At 45.2% G+C, this 20,933-nt stretch overlaps 1 protein-coding gene across 7 annotated transcripts in view; it reads right to left on the reverse strand.

Moving 5' to 3' along the window:
• The window catches only part of LOC111269291 (uncharacterized), a 113,625-nt gene that overhangs the window by 40,879 nt on the left and 51,813 nt on the right, over nucleotides 1–20,933 (reverse strand). The window contains exon 1 of one of the 7 annotated variants that reach the window (XM_086972050.1): nucleotides 13,194–17,138. The exons of the other annotated variants lie outside the window; for them this stretch is intronic. Within the exon in view, the coding sequence (XP_086828176.1) occupies nucleotides 13,194–13,247 (54 nt within the window). The 5' untranslated portion in view covers nucleotides 13,248–17,138. Of the gene's footprint in view, nucleotides 1–13,193; nucleotides 17,139–20,933 lie in introns of those variants that run through there. 7 annotated transcript variants of the gene reach the window in all.

Genomic DNA, 20,933 nt, shown 5'->3' on the forward strand with positions numbered 1-20,933 from the left:
AACCCATGTCAACGTGCAGCTAAAATCATACCGTCGAGAATTTTGCTTTGAAACCGAAATTTAGCCGATTGTAACAATATTTCAGTTACAAAAGATCCGACAGCGAGAAATGAAACAATTTTACTATCCGACTTCAATCGCTTTAGTCAACATCAATTTTTAGTTCTAAACAACTGTCTTGATGGAATTTCATCTTTTTTTCATCACGGCCAGTATGTCGTCTGCTGCTGCTGCTAGTAAATACATTGCTCTAGTCGACGTTGACGTCAGCGTCGAATGAAACCGTACGGCGGTGAGCGTACACTCATATTGATTTCTCGAGAGACAGCTAGATCCACAACCGATTGGTCGCTTGATCTCCCTTGATCGAGGCGACCACCGACGCTGAGGGATCGCATAGCACGATGGTCCTTAGTCCCCCAGCTAATTGCTCTCGCGCTAACTAGTTGATGTGTGTAGAAGCCCTGGCATATCTCTTTCGCCTGTAAACCTGACAGGGCCACTAACTAGATTCCGGTAGTAATTTGTTATAAATCAAAAAGGTGCGGTGGACGCAATGACGCAAGGGGGCTATTAGAGGTGATTATGATGTACGGCCCGTGCTAGCAAACAATCCTCCCAAAGCAGCCGCCGCCGCCACCTCCATCCAAGTCGACTCAGGCTCCAGCGTCACATCGACCGACGACTATTTCTCCCCCAAAGACAAAAACCAAGCTCTTGCTCACTTCCATAGCATCTCTGCAACCCTTCTGTCCTCTCTTTCCTAACCGCTGTTAACTCCTAATTATAGCTCAAAAGGATTTCCGTGGACATGTGTTAGTTTCCATACCCCCTTAGTATATGCTCATCTATCGTTAAGCAGAAGGTTTTTCGGAAATTTTTCCTACCTGCTGATAATTCAAATTACTGCTTAAGACTTGAGCGAACCGAAGCGCTCAGCCATATGCCAACCGCTACCTAAACACAAAATATATATGGGTATAATTTATTGTCAATGTCGTCAACTTTGGAATTACTAAGCTCAGCGCGTGCTAAAGAAATTGCAGTATACAATTCTCAGCCAAATTCTTCTTCTTTGGTTATTTCGGATCCCACGTTCTCCATGTCCTTATTCCCATCGTCCTGTCTTAGTTCACACTTTGAATTCAGATATTCTTTAGCGTCCTTCCGAGGGCTTTAGCATGAAGGCGAAAGGAAAACAGCGACACGGCGTGATAGTGAAGTGTCCAGCCAGTTGGGTGCAGAAATACTCGTTGACGTTACGGTGGCCACAGGAAGCAATTTACAGAACAGAACATGCAAGACTTCTGCAATACATACTTTGCCAGCAAGTTCACCCGCCAAAATGAAGGAAGGTCGCTATGTAGCAAAAAAAAAAAAGACGACGGGGCTTATTTGGATGACGAATGATTGCTACAAAATCAGTGGCAAATTTTTCGTGGAAACTCAGCCGAAGATGTAGCTGCCAAAGAAGTTTACTTTTTACTGTTTCTTTGCGTTGTATCGGAAACTGCCCCGCAAACCAATGATCATTCGTTCAACAACAGCTGTTGGGTAATATATATAATATAATTCTTACCTGCTGCCCAAACTCGTCGCCGGCAGAAGAAAGCGCCGAAGCCATCATGGCTAAGTAATCCATTTTCAAGAGATTTTTTTGCTTTTTTCCAGAATTTTTCACACGGCGACTACTAGAAAAACGTCCACGAATTTCATACGAAATAAGCTTTCTGCAACCTGTCTCTTGTTGTCAATTGGCATCACGACAAAAATTATTACACCTAATATTTAACCGCAGTATACGCTAAGCTAATAGCTATTAGACAATTGCTACAAGGTTTTTCGCCACACAATGACATAGGTTATCAGAGCATGTCAGCTTTTCATCACTAAAGGGAACACAAGCGGCATTATTCAGTAGGCTTGCGCATCCGCAACGTGACTCTTCGTTGCACTCACAAAGAAATTATCCATGAAAAAGCTTCCGAGTACAGTGAAATTTCGCACCATCATTAAAGTATACATTTGAATAGGACAAACCGTGAATAGCATCATCATGATCCATGCCTCGCTAGCTAACAACGTTATGAAATAGTCGTCACTTGTAAAATCGTTATGTATTTCACCCCTCGTATACGACCCCTCCTTCCCTCACGCGCACAAGGAACAATACCGAGCACGTTACAACAACTGCTACCTCGTTAGCTCCTGAAAGGCCGAGTAGCGGCGGGTTTAATTGTACACCGATAGTAAGGCTGTTTTGTCGCTACTGTTACCCAGACGGCGATCGTGTTAAGGCTGACCCTCAACCAGTGTTTACATTCGTGATACGAAGCAGTGACTAACTGCTAGTCAATGACACCTTGTGAAACGCTTCGACAGACGCTCTCCACACTTAGTTCTGGTAGTAGCTGGAAAACAACGCGCAAACCCGCGTACACGCCACGAAATTTCAAGCGCTAACTAAGAAATGAGCGGGTACGTCGGAGATGCTACCTCCGTGTAAAGCCGATAGCAATGCCAGCGATGACAAAGGAAGGAGCCTATTGCAGTAATCAACGTGTACTGTTCTAGTAGCAGCAGTAGATAATGCCTCGTTTTTTTTTTATGAAAGCACTTCTTTGTCACCAGTGATGGCCGCAACCAATATTAACGAAGCGATATTTCCTTCCTCAGCGTCACCGTTTGACTAGTATGAAACTAACAGAAGCACGAATTGTCTGGTAGCGCCTCAACCACGAGACGCTCGTTAGAATGGAGCTTGTGCTGTCCGGCTTTCATGTGAACACATTCTGGCAACAACGCCTAAGATAGGTTTTCTCTTAGGCTTTCTACCGCAAAGTCGTATAGCAGCACAATAAGGCAAAGGCAACGAGACATTCGTACGTGCACCGCTTCCGTGGCAGTGGTCTAGGTCCCGGCGAGCCTGGACACACCCGTCGCAACAGCGGTAGTAACAGTCATCTTTTGTCGCCGTCGTCTCATCGACCAAGTGTGAACCTCCCCTCTAGAAGACAGGCCACGAACTCACGCACTGCCGCCTTCTTTCCGGCAGCCGCGGCCAGCGCTAGTCGCCTGTGGTCCGCGACTCCCTCTCGCGTTCTCTTTCTGCTCCGTCAGTTCTGACGATTTTTTTTGTAGCCCGCTAGCGTTACCACTGTGGCCTGAATGTGCGGACCCTCTCCATAGCATGCACAGAGCGCGACTCAAGCATCACTTGATGCCGCCGTCAGTGTTCACTTCTTATTTCGGTCATAAAGCTTAGGTGGCAATTCTTGCCGTCAGAATCCTTCGTAGCTCTGAGTATTCGACAGTAGGCATATTAGCAGTTCGATGCTCCGGCTGTTTGGCTTTTTCCTTTCTCTTTCCTCTATCTATGGTGAATGTTCCGTTTGTTCAAGAAAAGCAGAAAAAACAGAGAAGGAAAAAAGAGAACAAGGAAAAAAGGAACCATCAGGCCAATTTATGACAGCATTGACGACAGAGAAAATAAAAGGGGTTCCGTTCCAATAAGCCACTATACATGACCGTTATTTATCAGCCTCAGAACCTGTCAGTGACTGCAAGGGCGTTGAGTATCTCAACGGTGGCAACGGATAATCCTAGTAGCCCTTTTCCTTCTTTATTCAGTCGCTTGCTTTTACTCTAGGTAACTCCTCCATTTTGCCTAGCAGTATATACTATGGACACCACGATTTTGAAGGTGGCTCACTCCTTTGAGCCGTCTGGAGACTCTTCTTAGTAAGCTGTCTTCAACTCCTTTTATTACTATCTGTTTCTCACTACTCATTTAAGCAAGGAGGACGAGTGGGAATGATAGTGAAGTTTCTCCTGCCGGTGTTTATCACAACGATATGAGTAACTTCACGAAAGAGGTGGGAAAGCAATTAGATTATTGATAGGTAAGTACTAGGCTCTATTATAAGCAAGTGGCATTAATATACATGATTCAGTCTCGAGGAATGTATTAGAAAATTCTACGTTCGCGGATGTATGCAATGTAAACAAACGTTCTGTCAGTAGGCTACAATTAGACAGGCAATGAGTACTAACGTACGTCCACGGCTGGCTATTATGCCGTCCTTTATAGGTTTATCTCTACCTCCCTTTTCTGTAGTACTCTGTTTCCACCAATATCCAATACTGGAAATGGAAAAAATTGAAACAGTTCCTATTAATTTAATATGTGAGACGTCGTCCTGCACTGTCAGCTTACCGTCCAATGGAAGGACCCTCGCCATTCGCAAAGCATACTGTAATTACTAAACTGGAATTCACGCGACAATTGCACTACTTCTAACCCTCGACTATCGAAGGACAATATACTCAGCAGCTGGCGCATCCGTTCGCCCGTGTATATATATATATAATAACAACATTCGAGTTTCTTATCGACTGACTAATCAGCCATTTGCAATACCCGAAGCCAATTAACCAACGATAATATGTACTATGACAGGGCATCAATGATTAGCCGCTAGCGACTTGACCAGCTAAACCCATAGGAAACTAGTATTGACGATTACTTCACTAACCTAAAAATGATTTCTACGAGCGTCAGCCTTTGACTAATAATAATAATACTAGGAATAATTGCACCGAATATTACATTTAGTGCGCCAAATTGTGCATGTAGAATTGCGTGTCTTTTATAACACCTTGCATATTTAGCACAAGAAGCTGAATTCGACCTGATCTTCCTCCTAGGTTATCTTGTCGTGACTGTAAAATTTAAATTTCTTCTTAAGTGTACCAAGAAGTCAGCTTTCCCCAAGTTCAACATCTTTTCCTCTATTAACAACGCTTTCTCATCGTGGCGAAACCGAGCGCCCTTTTTGAAAGCATTAAACCTTGTGCGACCTCTTTATAGGCAGTAACTCACGCTTCGTGACAATGGGGCTATTTCGATACCAAGAAACAGGTTTCCTTAAGATTTCATGCGTGTAGTTAAATAGAAAAAATGCTTTTCTTTTGTTATTATCTTGCCCTACCAAATTCTCATTTCAGGGCGATGAGCTAAACAAAAAAGCGTTTGCATTATCATATATAAAATTACCAAAACGTAAGTACATTGCGAGGTATTTTTTGCTGTCAAACGACATACGAACATTAATTCATCCGTCAGATGCAATTCTTACCTCAGCCTTTAATACCTCAATCTAGTTTCCCATCCTACTATAGCTGTGGACATAAGTGCAGCACGTGTTGTATTTCAAAGTACGACATATAAATAAGTGCCTGGCTAGCTTGACCTAGAACGTATTTCTGTATGTTTCAACATTTTTTTTCTATAAAAAAAAAAAAAATTTGCCTCCTATTCGAACTTCGCTCAGCAGAGGGACGAATGTCATGTTAAGCTGAGTCATGACGAAACTACCGGCTTAACTAAGCTTGGAAAAGCCAACTAGACTCAGTAAGCCAAGTCGTTAATCGGGTACACTAGCCCTTTGGAAGCCGGTATTAAAGTTGTCTTCTGTCATGCAGCTACATGTTAAAAACACCACAGCCACTTTCAGATCATGCCCACGTAAGAAATGTCCTGTAAATGGACATGGCACCGTAAGAGAGATATATGATTGGTTTTAGGGGCCTTTTACTCGTTCTTCTTGGTCAGAAATAACGACCTTTGGAAAACTGAATTAAGTTTCTGTATAGCAAGCATTTTTCGGACATATTCGAAAAATGATACTTCCATAAAGTAAACACACTCAGTGTATATATTGACTGTGGAATCGCGCTTAATCATTTTTACATTGACTCACCCTGGGATTCGTTCGAGAGCGGTGTACAAGTCAATATTTATTACCGCTGGTTCTGATCGTTGAGTCGACTAATATCAAACGCCATGTTCCAGACCTTCGGGTCAGACTGTAGAGCACTTTTGTTGCAAACAATGCGTAAGATACGCAGAGAACAAAGAATATAAAGCTTGAGTTCGTATAGCTTCAGTCGATTGAGTGCTTGTTTTAGCCACAGATACGATAATGCAGTGCAAGAGTCTTGTATAAAAGGGTTCTATCATCTATGCCCTCCAAAGCAAGAAGTGAATTTACGATTCTTGAAAGCTCTTACGATCAAATGTAAGGCCTACGAGAATGCTCTGTGCTTCGCCAGGGATTTCTTCAGACATTACTAATGCAAACTCACCTCTTAAAAGTAAACGGTAACTTCAGTCACTGTCTCTTGGTTCCCACCAATATGTTTTGGTATAACTCGGTAAGTTTTCAACTGCTGGCCCCTAGTTACTACTTATCCACCGTAGAAGCCAACTGGACCGCATGCCAAGCGTAAACGAATGAAACTTAAATATCTATGAGGTCCTGTCGCATTCAAGATATACAATATTTCCTGGTCATTGAAGCACACTAAATGGTTGCTCTATAGGCACACTGGACAGCACAACAAAACAACTAACAGCTATTCCAATTTGAGTACTAGGATGGTAATCCATCATTCAAACCTTTCCCGATGTCGTGATCCCCATCTCCTCAAGCGCGCTACCACAGACCCCATAGATTAACGGAAAGCCCTGTTCGTTCAGTTGTACGTTCTTCGTGAAAACGAAGTGCGTGGTTCAGAACTACCAGTCAGCACTGACTGACAACGACAAATGGGCAGAGCGCGTTTAAACCGGGGCTGCCGAATTGCTGACCCATAGAATCAAGGAACGAGCTGCTCGTTCCTTGATCTGTGTGTGGTATCGTGTGAACAACGAAATAGAGGACGCATAATGGGCAAATGTACAGCCACAATATCACTTGCACACTACGTTGCCTGTGTGAGCCTAGCACTGAGCAAGTTACCGGCACAACATCTAACTCGTTATCACTCGAATAACAGAATCCCTTTGACTGACTGAGTGTCAGTCAACGGACCCGGACTAGTCTCATAGGAAGTGAATTCGATGAAAATAGGCAGCGGTCATGGCTAAAAATCTAATGTAGGCATCGAGTTCACGACACGTCGCTGCTACTGGTATCGCTGCCGCCGATGACCACACGGCGGCCAGTGGGTCCACTGACCGGTAACTTTCTTCCGCTGACATCAGCGTTAACTAACACCGCTATTTCTGCTGCTGAACACAGGCCCTTTTCATAACAGCTTTAGCTATCACCGGCACAGCAAGCCGCCCTATCCACCCTCCAAAGATATATGCACAGCAGAAATAAACAGAAAAGATCGGCAGCGGTAGGAAAACCAGGCGAAGCAAAGCAGCAAACTAGACAGTAGATACTGCAGCCAAAGGCAAAATGCGGCCAATCAGAGCTATCGCAGGCAGGCAGGCAGGCAGACAAAATGACACACAACTGAACTGTGTGTTAATCACGTTGATGGCCAGCAGCGATAGAGGCTGTGGTCACTTACCCTCTTTTTTTCATCTCAGCTTTCCTTCTGTTATAGCGTTTTCGCGCCTGTGTTTTGTCCTACTACTGTCCTGCCAGGGTCAAGTCAACCCAGTGCCCGCTACTGTCCTACGACCGTTGTCTACGACAAACAGCAACTGGGTTGCTGTCATTATCGACGCTGAAGTTGCTTCTGGACGACAGCTGAACATGGCGGCGGCACGAGTGGCGCTAGAGGCAGCAGCTATCTCACTGTTATGGCGGCCATGCTAGGTTCGGACCGCGTATGGTCCCGTATTTTGGAATTTATGCTGATCACAAAGGGTTTGCGTCCCACCAGCAATAGTACTACGGCCGACAACAATAGCAGTAGGAACTCAATTGCATTAGCAACTGAAAAAGAGGGAAGGAGTAGCTATCCATCTCTGATGGCCACTGAAGACAAACCAAAATTTGCTTTTGTTTGCTGCTGCTACTGTGACCCAGCCTCTGGCTAATAGCTTAAGATGAACAACTCCAAAGAAAGAAAGTAAACAAGCACCGCACGCGACATTAGCGAGTAACGAAGAAGATGATGAAGTGGCAGCACGAGCGGTGGCAGGAACGATGTGTTGATGGGGTACCAATACCTTGCGCCATAGTTACTAGCTGATCCAGCAGACATAGATCAACCAGCAGCTAATACTAAAGAAGAGTCTGTTCGTGTCTATGTAAGCATAGTTGGAACACTGTGTTGATGTACTCGCGTACATTAAGAAACCTAAAAGCTACGCTGAGAGACGGCCCGAGAAGTGGAAAAGGACCAAAAGCAGTATTAAACCTCTAGACATAGCAGCAGACATCAATATGTGAAAGACAAGTACCGCTCAAATATATTTATGATTACTAGACGGCCATGGTATAAAATGCGAATAGAATAAACAAATAGAAATAACATTAATAGTTGTCGTTACGGCACAAAATTTGGTATTACCGCATTGGTCGTGCGCGTCGCTCCTGCTTCTCTCCTGATTTCTGCAAATTCAAAATGTTCTGTCTACGTCGGATAGTTCTAATTAGTAAAAAGCAGGAAGTAAAGTTCTTTTTACCAAATAAACTGATTAGAAACTGTGTATCAGTACTTATGATATGTGAGATTATTTCACTATGCAGGAACAACGTGTCGCTTTGCGTTCAACACCCCATTTCAGACGTATTGAACAAACCCAAACGTTGTCCAATCAGCTAAATAAAAGGCAGCGTCAAGGAAACTTTTCTGTGAGCAATCAATGCATACCCGCAGTTTACTTGCTCTTTTCCATGTACTCATATAATCATAGCAAGATAGAGTTCAGTCCTATCATCGCCGGTGTCAAATAAACATCTAGGTCCTAACACCGTTTTAACGTGGCCGCTTTTATTCAACCTAGTACAGCCATTGCACAACGGCTAAACACGCCGTACGTTTCGACTGCTGCTATTTGCAGTCTTAGCTAATACAATCTACACTAATATGCTAGATTATGCTATATCATCGATACGATCTGATACAATGATCTTGTCAAATCTGAACAACGCAAATTTTCATGGTCTCAGGTAGCTTCGAAATTCACAAATACGATTTATAAAAACCGACTGTTTGACGCCGTGGCTGCACGCAGTGCAATCAGATCCTTATACTCAGAAATCCTGTTGCTCGATAGGTAGATTGAAACCTTAGCTTAAAACCCATAAAACGTTTACTGCCTTTCTTAGCAATTCGCCCTCACGGCATCATGTGGGTCACAACGTTATTTCGCTTTCCGGGCGTAATACATTGTCTCTGTCCTACGATGGTTCTTTTTTCCTGAATGGACGTGCTAAGAAGCGTGGGCCAGCAAAAAGCCAATGCAACGGCCCGATGTATGTGGACATCATGACAGATGTCATTTGGTCCAAAGAGGGCGCTGCAATATGGCTTGTTTTATTTCTTGAATAGAAAGGTTTTTTTTTGTTTGAATCTCTACGATAGGTCCAACTCGGACTAGGCAATCCGTTTCGCAAGTTTCTCTACTGAGGTCGCTTTTCGCGTGCTCCGAGAGCTGTTTGGAAGCGATCGCGGAAAGGTGGGCTGACCACTGAACATAGGGATTCTTTCTAGTTTTACAGAGCCATATACAACTTCTGCTGCTTTCTGAAGAACCTGTAACACCATCCATATTGTAACTCTTTTTTTTTGTGCTTTTCCACCTTGAAAGATTGGCATGGTTATTAATCTAGACGCCCACTTCCGCCATAATCGTCGGCATAATTAGTGCTGTTGCTCTTGCCTCGGTGGCCTGGTGACATGATGACATCTCTTACAGCAGCTGTCTACTGTCTAGAATTGACTTTATATCAGCTTTCGAAGTTCTAATGCGGCTCAGCGGTGTCTTCCATAGTTACAGATAGTACACACAATAATCATACTGGCTCCTTCTCCTTCTAGAATTAGACGGCAACTCTCCTCCCAGTTGGCAAGCGTAGAATACAGGTACGTTTTCGCTGTGCTTATCCATAGTATTAACAGGAACAGGATACACGGTGCGCTAAACGATGTATTTGGAAAGTCGAAGATATAAAAAATCAAGCTTCCGTGATAACCAAAAAATTGCTTATGGCAAGCGTTGATGCTGATAGCAATTTCGCAGAATATACTTGCTTTGTATACTTACTTGTTTTAGAAGTATAGAATAAAGCAACTGCAATAGATACTGGAGGGAGTTGCCAACTGTAAAGGTTATGATAATCTTTTTTCCCGTTGTTATTGTCTCTGTACAACGGTAGCCTATGGCATAATAGCACTTAATTGCTTGTGGACGCAAGATTTTTTGAAGACGTACGATTTGACGTGTGGTCGTTCGTTGTGTGTTGTTAAAGGTACAACTCAAATGCTTCTCTATCGGCGGCGGCGGCGGCGGCACTCAGTGTTCATATTATATGTCCAAGGCCACTGTCACCTGACGAATGCTACGTCAACATCGACTAGCCAATAGGCCTCGATGAGAAAACGAACTCTACAATCAGTATCTCGCTCCATCAAAGCAATAAGCTGCACACAGGCGTATACAAGGCGATTCAGCGGAAGACGTAAACTGTAATTGGTTATAGTAACTTAGTAGTGGTAATTTAGCTTTAATTAGCTTATTTCGCTGCTTGCAACCCTAATTCCGAAGGCCACCCCGAGCTGCGCCAACGGCACAATCCTATGCATCAATGCCAGCATCCCCAGGTGCTGGCTTCGACACACAGGGACAACCATACACGATACGTCGGGGAGAAGGCCCTAAAACAAGGGGGAGGGGGGATGAGCACACAATTAAAGCTTATGGTCGAAGAAGCTGTATGTATGTAGTGACACTGTGTAGTTCTATGGATTTAATAATGATCTTTCGTAACACAGGAAGCGTACGGCGACGAACGAAACACTAGGCAGTACCTGTCTTTATATGCTCGATGCAGGGGATGTATGTGACGATATGCTATTGGCATAATCGCACGTATTTGTATAAACACTATAGTTTCCCACCTTAGAGTCCTACGGCGCGCGAGTGCGTAGATGTGTGCTCCAGTGCAACATTGCGTTAGGCCCGCCTGCCTTCCGTGTGCTCTTTGTCAATGTCTGATTAGCTAGTTCGTAGTGGCACTAATTGTAGCAGCCGGGTGAGAAAAGTATTCATTGTACGAGCATGTGTCACATTGTCTCCAGTCGACGCGATTACATCAAACCGAACGGTGAGACAATACATCATTCACTCTCGATTCAGAATATAGGAGAATAGCACGATACAGCTGCTTGCGTCGTTGCCACGCAGCGATTTTTTTGCTACCAATAGTCAAAAAGTTTAAGGCACAACCTTTTCTCGTCCTAGACGTTACCGCCTGTAATAGTCGCAGCAGTCTTCCTGAAAGAACATCCGCAGCTGTAACAGCAGCGACGCCCAAGAACGTTCGTTTCTATAGCTAGAAAAGAAAAAAAACCTGCACAGCAGACGACAGGCGACCGGTGCCTGCATGAGTGCGAGAGGCGAAAAAAAGATGTCGAAGGTGAACGTCGAGACTGCTGCCACCGCTAACAAGCGGAAGCCAAGGACGTTAACAGTTTTCATCCGGCCGTGGCAGCAGTGTAAAACTGTTAGCGATAATAAGCGTAGATCCCTGAGTGGAATTGCGACATCAAAGGTGAAACGGGAAACAGATGAGCATTGCGCACCGACAAGTTACTCTATTCACAGAACGCGCGATATACAGAGCCACTGTGAACCATACCCCCCTGTACACATCTAACAGACGTTCTAATGTGAACCACAAAGTGAAACGTCCTTCTTTTACTAAGCCGAGCGATTTACCTACTCTTACTACTACTGTAGTTGATCTCCAGCTCATCTACCATTTGCCTATGAAAAAAAAACCGTGGAGGGACAGCGGATTGGCTCAAGTGTACTTCGTCTTTACATAAATGTCATTCGGAAAAATATTGAACAGCGTAACCCGCGCGGTCATCGCACAGCAGCAATATACGACTGACATACGTTTACATAGTCGCTATTAAGCCACTATCGCCCTTCAAGGGCAACGCGAAACGGGTAAAATGGCGGTGGTAATTGTAAGAACCTTTGTGTACCTAGACCAACAATAGCAGCGGACACAGTTAATGTCACTTTAACTCCATTGCCCCGTCGATCTACCTTTCATTGTGTTTGGTCCATTATTTAAGTTGTAGCTTTTTCTCCTTCTCCAGTAGGCCCCTCGCTACTATCGCTATTACGATTTCAGAAGAATTCTGCCGCTTGTTGCGCTAAGGCTCAAGAGCGAATCAAAAATAGGTACAGCTGTCTCATTCAACAAAAGTGCTAAGCTAAGCGCTGTCAACAGTAGCAGTGGTTTTGCTAATCGTGTTGGATAGGATAGAAGCACAGTGCAGTAGAGGGCAAGCCGAGCCGTAAAGAAGGTCAGTGATCCAGCTTGTCTGTTCATATCAATCAATAACGTTGAATAGTATTACAATCGATCAGTTAGATAGGGCGACCCAAGAAAACTAACCTATCTTCGAGTAAGATGCTCAACAGGCGACGGATTGATACAGGCCAAATGTGTTGCATGGGCTCTAATCATGTCGTCACAATTTCAACTACCGCGTAAAGATTGCTGAGAAGAGTCTGGTGACAAGAAAACAGACCTGCAGTCAACGAGTAACGATAGAGACCATTGGTGTTAACTGCCTCTCTTAGTAGCACTGATAGCTTCGATATATGACTTCAGGTTTTCTGATTGCAGTGCGCCTCACCTTATCTATCGCTTACTCGGTGCTATCCTCACATCGCAGAAACTCCCCATTTCAATACCCGTGGTCCATATGGCCAGATTTGGCGTACATATTCCTCATCTCCTCTGGCTGACCTTCGTGATGAAAGAGGTGATGAAAGGCTAGGTGAGACAAAGGCGGATAGGAGTAGCACGATGGATGTCGGTATTGACACCCCCTAATTACATGAGTATTAGTTGGTGAACCCGCTGAACAGATCCATGTGTTCTATATAACTTTGAATAAAAAATAGCTAGTTTTATGAACTAATTAACTTTGTCCTTCATGCGTGCCTAACTCATTGATTAGCATAAGAATTTTGCAGATGAGGCCAATATTAGTAATCATAATTATCATTAAGATTATTATGTGCTTGTTTCAAAAGCCAACCTCTTCAGAAAGACTGAAATTATAATATATCTCAGAGCTACTTCAAAATCTACAATCAATAGTTTTTTCTGTCGAAAGGGAACAATTTTGGTCGTTCCGTGTAATATTGTTTTTGCCATCCAAACTAATGAACTATAATTACTGCGTTTGACACTTACCAACGATGTGAGTAGGTCGTCACATGACGCCCGTACATCAAAACTGAGCGTCATGCCTTCCCCTAAACTACAAGGCGACCACCAATGGGCAGCCACTTCGAAGCTTCAATTGGGGTTGTCACCCGAAAACTAGAGGGAACTTTAGATTTTTTTCTTTGCCTGCTTCACCTGTTTTCGTGTTACTTGCAACCACTTGAGCCTCTCGAACCTGCCTCGTCTCGCAAATCGACTGCAGCACTCCGACACACAGCTCCCGGTTGCCCGGGAAGCCAGAGAGGCCTCAACAGGATGCTCTCCTCCTCATTCGAACCTCAACTCGTCATTTTCTACCGGTTTTCAAACGATATGGAGCGCGGTCGACTACCTTCCCGAAGAAGTCGTCTCTAAGTATTTGCTTCGGAACAGCTTTATAGGGAAACTTTACGCTCTTCTTATCTGGTTAGCTTCTATTGGGCTCCCAATTTCTACCGACTACCCGCCGGTCTTCTTTGACAACTCCACGACTTCTACTTTGCCAGATTTGTCGAGCGAAATAATACAGGGAAAAACGTATCGCCGTTCGGGTATCCTAGTTTCACCTGGCACCGCACTGTGAAGTCAACGTAAACTAGTGACTGTCCACTGTCACGCCAGCTCGCCGCTTTCCAGTTCGACCGATTCTATCGAGGTAGCGACCGACTACGTAGGAACCGATTCTCGATTCGTTCCCGTCGAAATCCTCCAAATCTGAGCGGCCATCCAAGTTCCTCCACCTTTCAAGCGGTTGCACTTCTTTCGAGTTATGAATTACGTAAAATGTCGCTGCCCCTGCTGATGCTAGCTCTATGTCTTGGTCTACTACTCTATTATCGGATCAAAGTATCAATCCGTCGATAAATTCCGTTCGTAAACCCGCTTTTACGCTTTCTATTCTACTTATTTACTAGTTGATTTCTCTTGATGTTTTTGCTATTCGCTATTTTCGTTATTTTCTCTAAATTCCTTTTACGTCTCTTCAGTCAGTTGCTTATGCCGACCTTATCCGACGGAGGGCGGGAAATGTGCGCCACCTGTGCGTCGAACGAGTACAACACAGTTCTCTGCCGTTATGACAGTCGATACAACGACAATAGCTATACCGGCTATACCAACTGGCCGATGAGCACCGGAGCGCTGATACAGGTCGGAAACTGTCTACCTACGACGTACAGAACTCTCCGAGCTGCTCGCACTCCTCTTGCACGCGCTGGTTGCCCCTGCCTAAGACAGACTTTTGAAGCAGGCTACATAGACACCGCACGCACTTATACACAGATGACGTACGCATAGATGTACGACGCACTGACCGCCAACCCGGTCGGGTCGCACAGATCACCGAGCCGGGAAGAGGTGATGAGGCTGCTTGTTATTGCCGCCGTCACCGCTACTGCTTGGCACCACTCCCTGCCGCTGTATCTATTTGGTCACAGATGAGAAATCTCTAGGGCGTCTAAGCTCTCAGCCCCGGGCTAGCGTCTAGGAGAAGAGACACGAACGACGACGACGACCAGCAGCCGCAACCAGAAGCAGCAACGACTGCGCAACACAACAGCTGCCTTCGATCAGCCAAACGATAAGCGGCGAAACAGCCAACTCTGGGTTTTATTGTTTCTGCTGCTGCTGCTGCTGCTGCTGTCACTGTTATAATAATACGAAGTAAATACACTACCAAACTATATAGACTAAACAGCTTCTAATGAGTAGACGCTTGTAGGTGAAAGACGCCAACAAGTACTGTTGCTATCGCCACGTTCAGCTACAACGATATTGACTATCACTAATGTTACACATCAGCGAGAGTAACAATGACGAACGACACTTTGCGATCTCGACTACGACGTACAGAAAGCTAGGAAAGATAACATCCGTATTCCTATTTATTCTTTGTTTTCTTCTGTTTTGGAAAAAGCTGCTCGGTTCAAAAATGTTGCTAGCTGGCAGAAAATCGATGTAGCTATTTTGTTGTTGACTTTCTAGCTTGTTTCTATGTTTCTTTTCTTTGTTCTAACATAAGCAAACACCGCCGTTGTCACCGTCTTTCGTTCAGCTTGACGCGAGGCAGCGTGTGGCGCTGGCCGTCGTCTCGAATGTTCCTCTCCCAGCGACTGCAGCTTAAGCTCTGTCGGTCGCTTGGTCTGATCTGCAGTCCTGCTCTCCTGCTAGCGTCGCCTGTGGTCCGCGCTCTGTGCTTGGAGAGCTGAGATCTCCCGCTTCGGCTCTCTCCTTCTGTTCTCCTAAGTTGCCCTACCATGTGCCTCGCAGTTGCCGACGACGAAAACGACGACGACGAAAGTTGCAGCGGCCGGTGGCGCGGGTCTGGGGTTTGGGGCCGTAGGGCAAACTGGGGTGCTTTTAGCAAGAGCTCAGGACGAGAAAACCCTCTCCCATCAGCGGCTTGACGTTGCAGCAAAGTTGCTAAGACCATATACCCATATTACCGTTTCGCTTGCCTTCCTTGCGCTTTGTGCAGGCCGCCTGTTCCCTTTCCTTCGATTTTGTTCTCGTTGCGTGCTCACACGCGCAGCAGCCACTACAAAGACCACTAGCAGAAGGGGAGTACTAGAACGGCACAGCAGCGCCAACGACAACGACGAATTATACGAGCGAGTGGAGCGAGGCGGGGGAGGGGAAAGAGAAAGAAGGAGTGTGCGCTCCTTCCCCCAGTGTCACAGACCCTCACCCACTATCCAGCCATTTACTCGCCGATTGCTTGGTGGCCCACCGGTGGCTACAGAGCCGAACAGAGAACGTTCGTCCTACGCTTACCTTCCGAGCGACCTCTTCCTCACCAAGTCGACAGGCGTTCGTAGACACCCAGCCCTCCGTAGCACCTTCAGTAACCTAAGGTAAACATTATCACCTGTGCGATGCTTCTTTAGCGCAGCGGAAGTACGGCGGCTTACGAGATTGTCTTGCGCGCCACACCGTGCGTCGACCACTGGGTCCCCATCTTGGAGCCTCAGAACCCAGGTTAAGGGACGACAAATTGGGCAGACAAGTGGCTGTTGCAGTTGCTCCATCGCCTGTGCTAGCACGTTACTATGGCATTACAATACTACGGTATTCGATTCTTGAATATCCCTCCGCTCGCCTGGTACATGCTTTCTGTGCTAGTCACTTGTTTACCGAGTAGCGAGCACAAATTACCGATCTTTAGCGTGCTTGTAACAGTATCTGCCGTCATTCATTAGCCCACTAAGACAAGACCCACCTTCTAACTCGGTCGCCACACTCGAAACCTACACCTTTGATTAAAGGTAAGCACGAGTATTTACGGACGCTGAGGGCCTATTATTTTATTGTGGATTTAAAAACGGATAGGATAGTGTGCGCGGTCATCTTTTGCACGTCCACCTGCTAACCAATTAGCCTGCACTTTTAGAGTCATCGTCGTTATTAGAGTCAAAATGCAGTAACACCACGAACGCTGAACTTAAGTCTGCACAGCTTAACATGCAGCATGGGATAGAAAACGCGAGGAAAACGGGTAAAGGGTCGTTTCGGAACGGCTGGCGCAATAGGAATACGTGGGAAAACGTCGCAATCTGCGACGCGAAAAACAGAACGCAGGGAGGGTGGCCGAGGGAAAGGTAGCAAGGAAAAACTCTTCTAACACAGAAACAAAAAGAGGAGACAACAGCATGAAAAAGCTGCAATAAACACCGAGTCAATAGTATTAGAGACACTGAGCATTACGGAACAATTGCGAGAAGGCAAGGCGCGGTACGTCGAGATCACGAAAGAAGCCGGATGCATCCTGCCATCGTTCGCTATTCCCAGTTATCTTGGAAATGAAATCACAAAAAATTGACCAAATCGGATCGCTGTTGCGGAACTCAGCAGCAAATGATAAGGCTCAATTTCTTTAACCCTCCCAGCTAGACGATGATCGCCGTTCTACCGCAGAATTAGCAACGAATCGTACCTACACGCCGAAGCAGTAACGCGGTAATGTCTTACACCATGGCGGTACAGCGGCTCCGTCAACATTACACCGCAGGCAACAGTCCCAACACAACAGGTACAGTAAATAAAAATCACCTTCTGGCGGAATTTTTACACGCTTTCGCCCAGCTTGTCACCGAAAGCCCTACAATGGAAGAGGGAGCAATCTTTAGACAACGACATTTTGTTCCACTTCTTAGATCACAATTTCTATGGAACCTATTCTCTATGGTTCTAAGCTGTAATCGCTCTGCCTCCAGGACTTCCCACAGATCTTCCACCTGGTCAAGAAAACAGAAGCGAGCTTGAACCAGAACAGCTTTTCGTATGGCGATCTAGTACTACTGAGACCCGACCCCACACAATAACGCAAGAAGCATCATAATATGAATGGTGAGAACAGTAGAAAATCAAAAGCATGTTGTATCACTTGTTTTTCCTCATTCATACTTGGGATACAGATACTACGGTATATTAATAAGCGTTGCGAAAGGGAAAATCATTAATACGTTCTTCCCTTACACCGCAATACATTTTGTTGAACGGCCATTGTTCACACAGAAAGAGGGCAAGGGTTTTTGCGCACTTTCCGCGTGTATTGTATGATGATATGTTACATTATGACAAAACCGGTGAGCCCTATTGCTTGAGAAGGGGGGGACTTGGCCGTACAAGCCCCATCGCCGCAGGGCTTACGAATTTTACGCTGTTGCCGCATAACTGTTATTGCTTAATCCATCAATGCAGAGCATATTAACCTAAAACTGTGATATGATTTATCTCAGATAGTTCACTTAGGGACTAAATGATTCCGTCAGATGTATGTGAGCGAAAGGGTCCATGGTATATAGTTTATCACGTTCGTAATAGTAAGTGTAACCGTAACCATTATGACCGTCAGACATGCGATCAACAAGCAAACAGTGACAATGGAGCGTGCGGTTCGGCGTACTTGCCGATTCGAAATATTGATGAACCCCTTGACAACAGCGGTCTGCTTTAGACAGAGCCTTACCCGACCATATCCTCTACTTGGATTGCATGAGTTCTACTTAGTTCATCTTGCCTCGTAGATTCAACCTCTTTCCCGTATTTCTCATTAGATATATACATTGATTATCAAGGTCTTTCACAGCGTGGCAGCGCTGCTCCGCCAGTTATCGCGTGCTTCTATGATCTTGTCGCGATAAAACACCGCAAACCAAAATCAGACAAATTATGATAGTGGAAATAATTGTAACAGAGATATGCGCGCAGACCAATCACATTAGTTTCATATTGTGAACTACAATAACAAAGCAGCTACAGTCGCCACCGCCTAATCTTGGCTATTTATAAAACAGGCACATAATTGTGACGGCACCGGAACCCGGACCGCTTTTGTCAACGCCTAGTAGAACAAACTCGCCACAGAACGGACCTAATTGATCGAGACTGCAAATTTAAACGGCAACTGCCTTTAACGTTGGCCGACGAGCAACTTCGGCTTTGATCCGAATTACTTGGGGTTCGAGAAAAACGGGGGAACTGAACTATGACGAACGACCCATACACACCCAGAGTGGGACACAAAACCGTCGCAAAGTGCACTAGCTATGCTTCACTATGCAAATGGCTCCGATTATCTATAGAAGTTTTCATCAGTTCGACATACTTGGGTAGTGGAAAGTTGAAGTGCATCTGCAAGATAACATACCAAAAAATGCACAGCAGTACCGTAAAAATGTGCAAGATGTTCAAGAGAAGTAGCAACAAAAAAAGTCGATAGACAACATTATAGGTACTTACTTAGACTTAATTTGACTCTCTATTGAGTACAGAAAGCCTTATAATACAGAATAACCTAAAACAGACGACCGAGGCGCGCTAGAAGCAACGACAAATACCCGCAACATTTGCCGAAGACGGGCACTTAATCAAAAAAGATAACGGCACGAAGTCACGGAACGTTCGTAAATGTATTTGCTGCGTCCACAACACTTATCAATTCTTCTACCTCCCGTAACGTTGGGCCGCTTTTCCGCTGGTTGCCGCCTAACAAGTGGTAATCTTTTTCTTGTTTGATGATCGCCTGTCTGAGTCGATTACCTTCGACGATCGGTAACGTCATCTGAGTTTCTTTAAGTTTTTAGGCAACAATAACTGTTGGCCAACAAGATAGTCAACCCCGGAAACCCCTTTCGGAAGTTACTCCATTGCCCAATGACACAAGCAAAACAATGGAACTACTCACAATAATGTAGACTATCACCGTGACGTCCACTCCGGCGCGAAGCCGACCGGAAGTGTCGGGTCGGTCAGGCAACGCCCAAACAAATGACCTGAAAGCGGCGGAGCGCAAAGGAAGGGGTTATGCAGCCTGGCGCTGCTTGCAAACTCTGATTCGCACCAAGAAGCAGCGGCGGCAAACATAGATCCATACGAGTATTGGGGCAATTTTGAAGCAGCGGCGGAGGTAGTGGCTGGGCGGTGTTCCTTCTGTGCCAACAAAGAAGCCCTTTGGCGTTCCGTCTTTCGCCGCTCTACCATGCGAAAGACGCCGAGCATTTATACACGCCCGCGGGTACCGATTGCATATCTGCCTCTACAAAGGATACTAGTTAGTGGACAGCAAATACTGTCCTGCATTCGAATCTATTCGGTTACAGCCTGAACAAATGATCGTAAGGTGCTTTCCACTATATATACACACATGCGAGCATCAATGTTTGGGAATTTGCAACTTCCATCGACGTCCTGCCGTCGTCAGTGGATTGGCAGAACTTTATGAGCCAAGACGTGCCATCCGAATGCAATGGAACTTCATAGAAGCAAGGGTAGTGGTAAGAGTAAACATGTGCCTCCTTACTCGACTGGCTACTATCCTTTTAAGGTCACCCTGTCCTGGCCTTCTCTTCAAGCCTACTAAAATCGGGGTAGGAACAGGAGTGTTTGAAAGAATCAATAATAGACACAGACGGTTAAAACCTACTCATGGCTGTAAGCTCTTAATACTGCCCATATTAGTAGCGGTACGGGATAGCGGAGGAGCTGAAAGTTTGGCGTTCGGGAAGGTCACTGCTTTTCGTTAAGGCTGCTTCCTCGCTCATCTGTCGATGAAAACGGCGAACGCAGAACAGCTTACGAGCTTAATGAGTGTCCTTCGCTCGTATTCAACCGATGCCAGCCGTTCGTATCAAATAAAACTCTCAGTTTTCTCTCTAGGCTAAACGTCCTCGAAGCGGTCCATCAACGCACAAATAGCTACGACTCTTTCACGTCTACTATGGAACTCTGACTTCCTGCATATTTAGAAATCGAGGACCTACACGCTAAACTATCTATCGTACAGGTAAATATATTTGGCATAGTAATTACATGCTAGTCGAATCCAACGGCATACTCCGGACCGTGCCTTGGATTCTCTCTAATTATCTATTTAGTTAGTAGTCATATTTTTTTACACTAGCAGTCCAACGACGTCGATCGGACTAGGTCGAATGAGAGCATGACACAAAAAGAAGGGTAAGAAATTAACAAACGACGGCACAAGTTTAGTACACAAGCCACTAAAAGCTACAACTTTTCCAGTCAAGTGCCGTTGAATAGCCGAAGTTTCAAAGCCAAGCCAACCTCACTCTTAGGAATTGGGTCCCCTTTTCGAGTTTCGTTCTGGCCGACTGGGCCTTCTGCTTTTGACTTCGAACAATGAGACAATATTTTTACTTGAGGGCTCTACCGACCTTACCCAAGGCTATTTCGATTTGCTTTAAAACAATGCCGCAATAGTTTCTATCG

This window comes from Varroa jacobsoni, unplaced genomic scaffold (assembly GCF_002532875.2).
Source record: "Varroa jacobsoni isolate VJ856 unplaced genomic scaffold, vjacob_1.0 scaffold_1376, whole genome shotgun sequence".
NCBI lineage: Eukaryota > Metazoa > Arthropoda > Arachnida > Mesostigmata > Varroidae > Varroa > Varroa jacobsoni.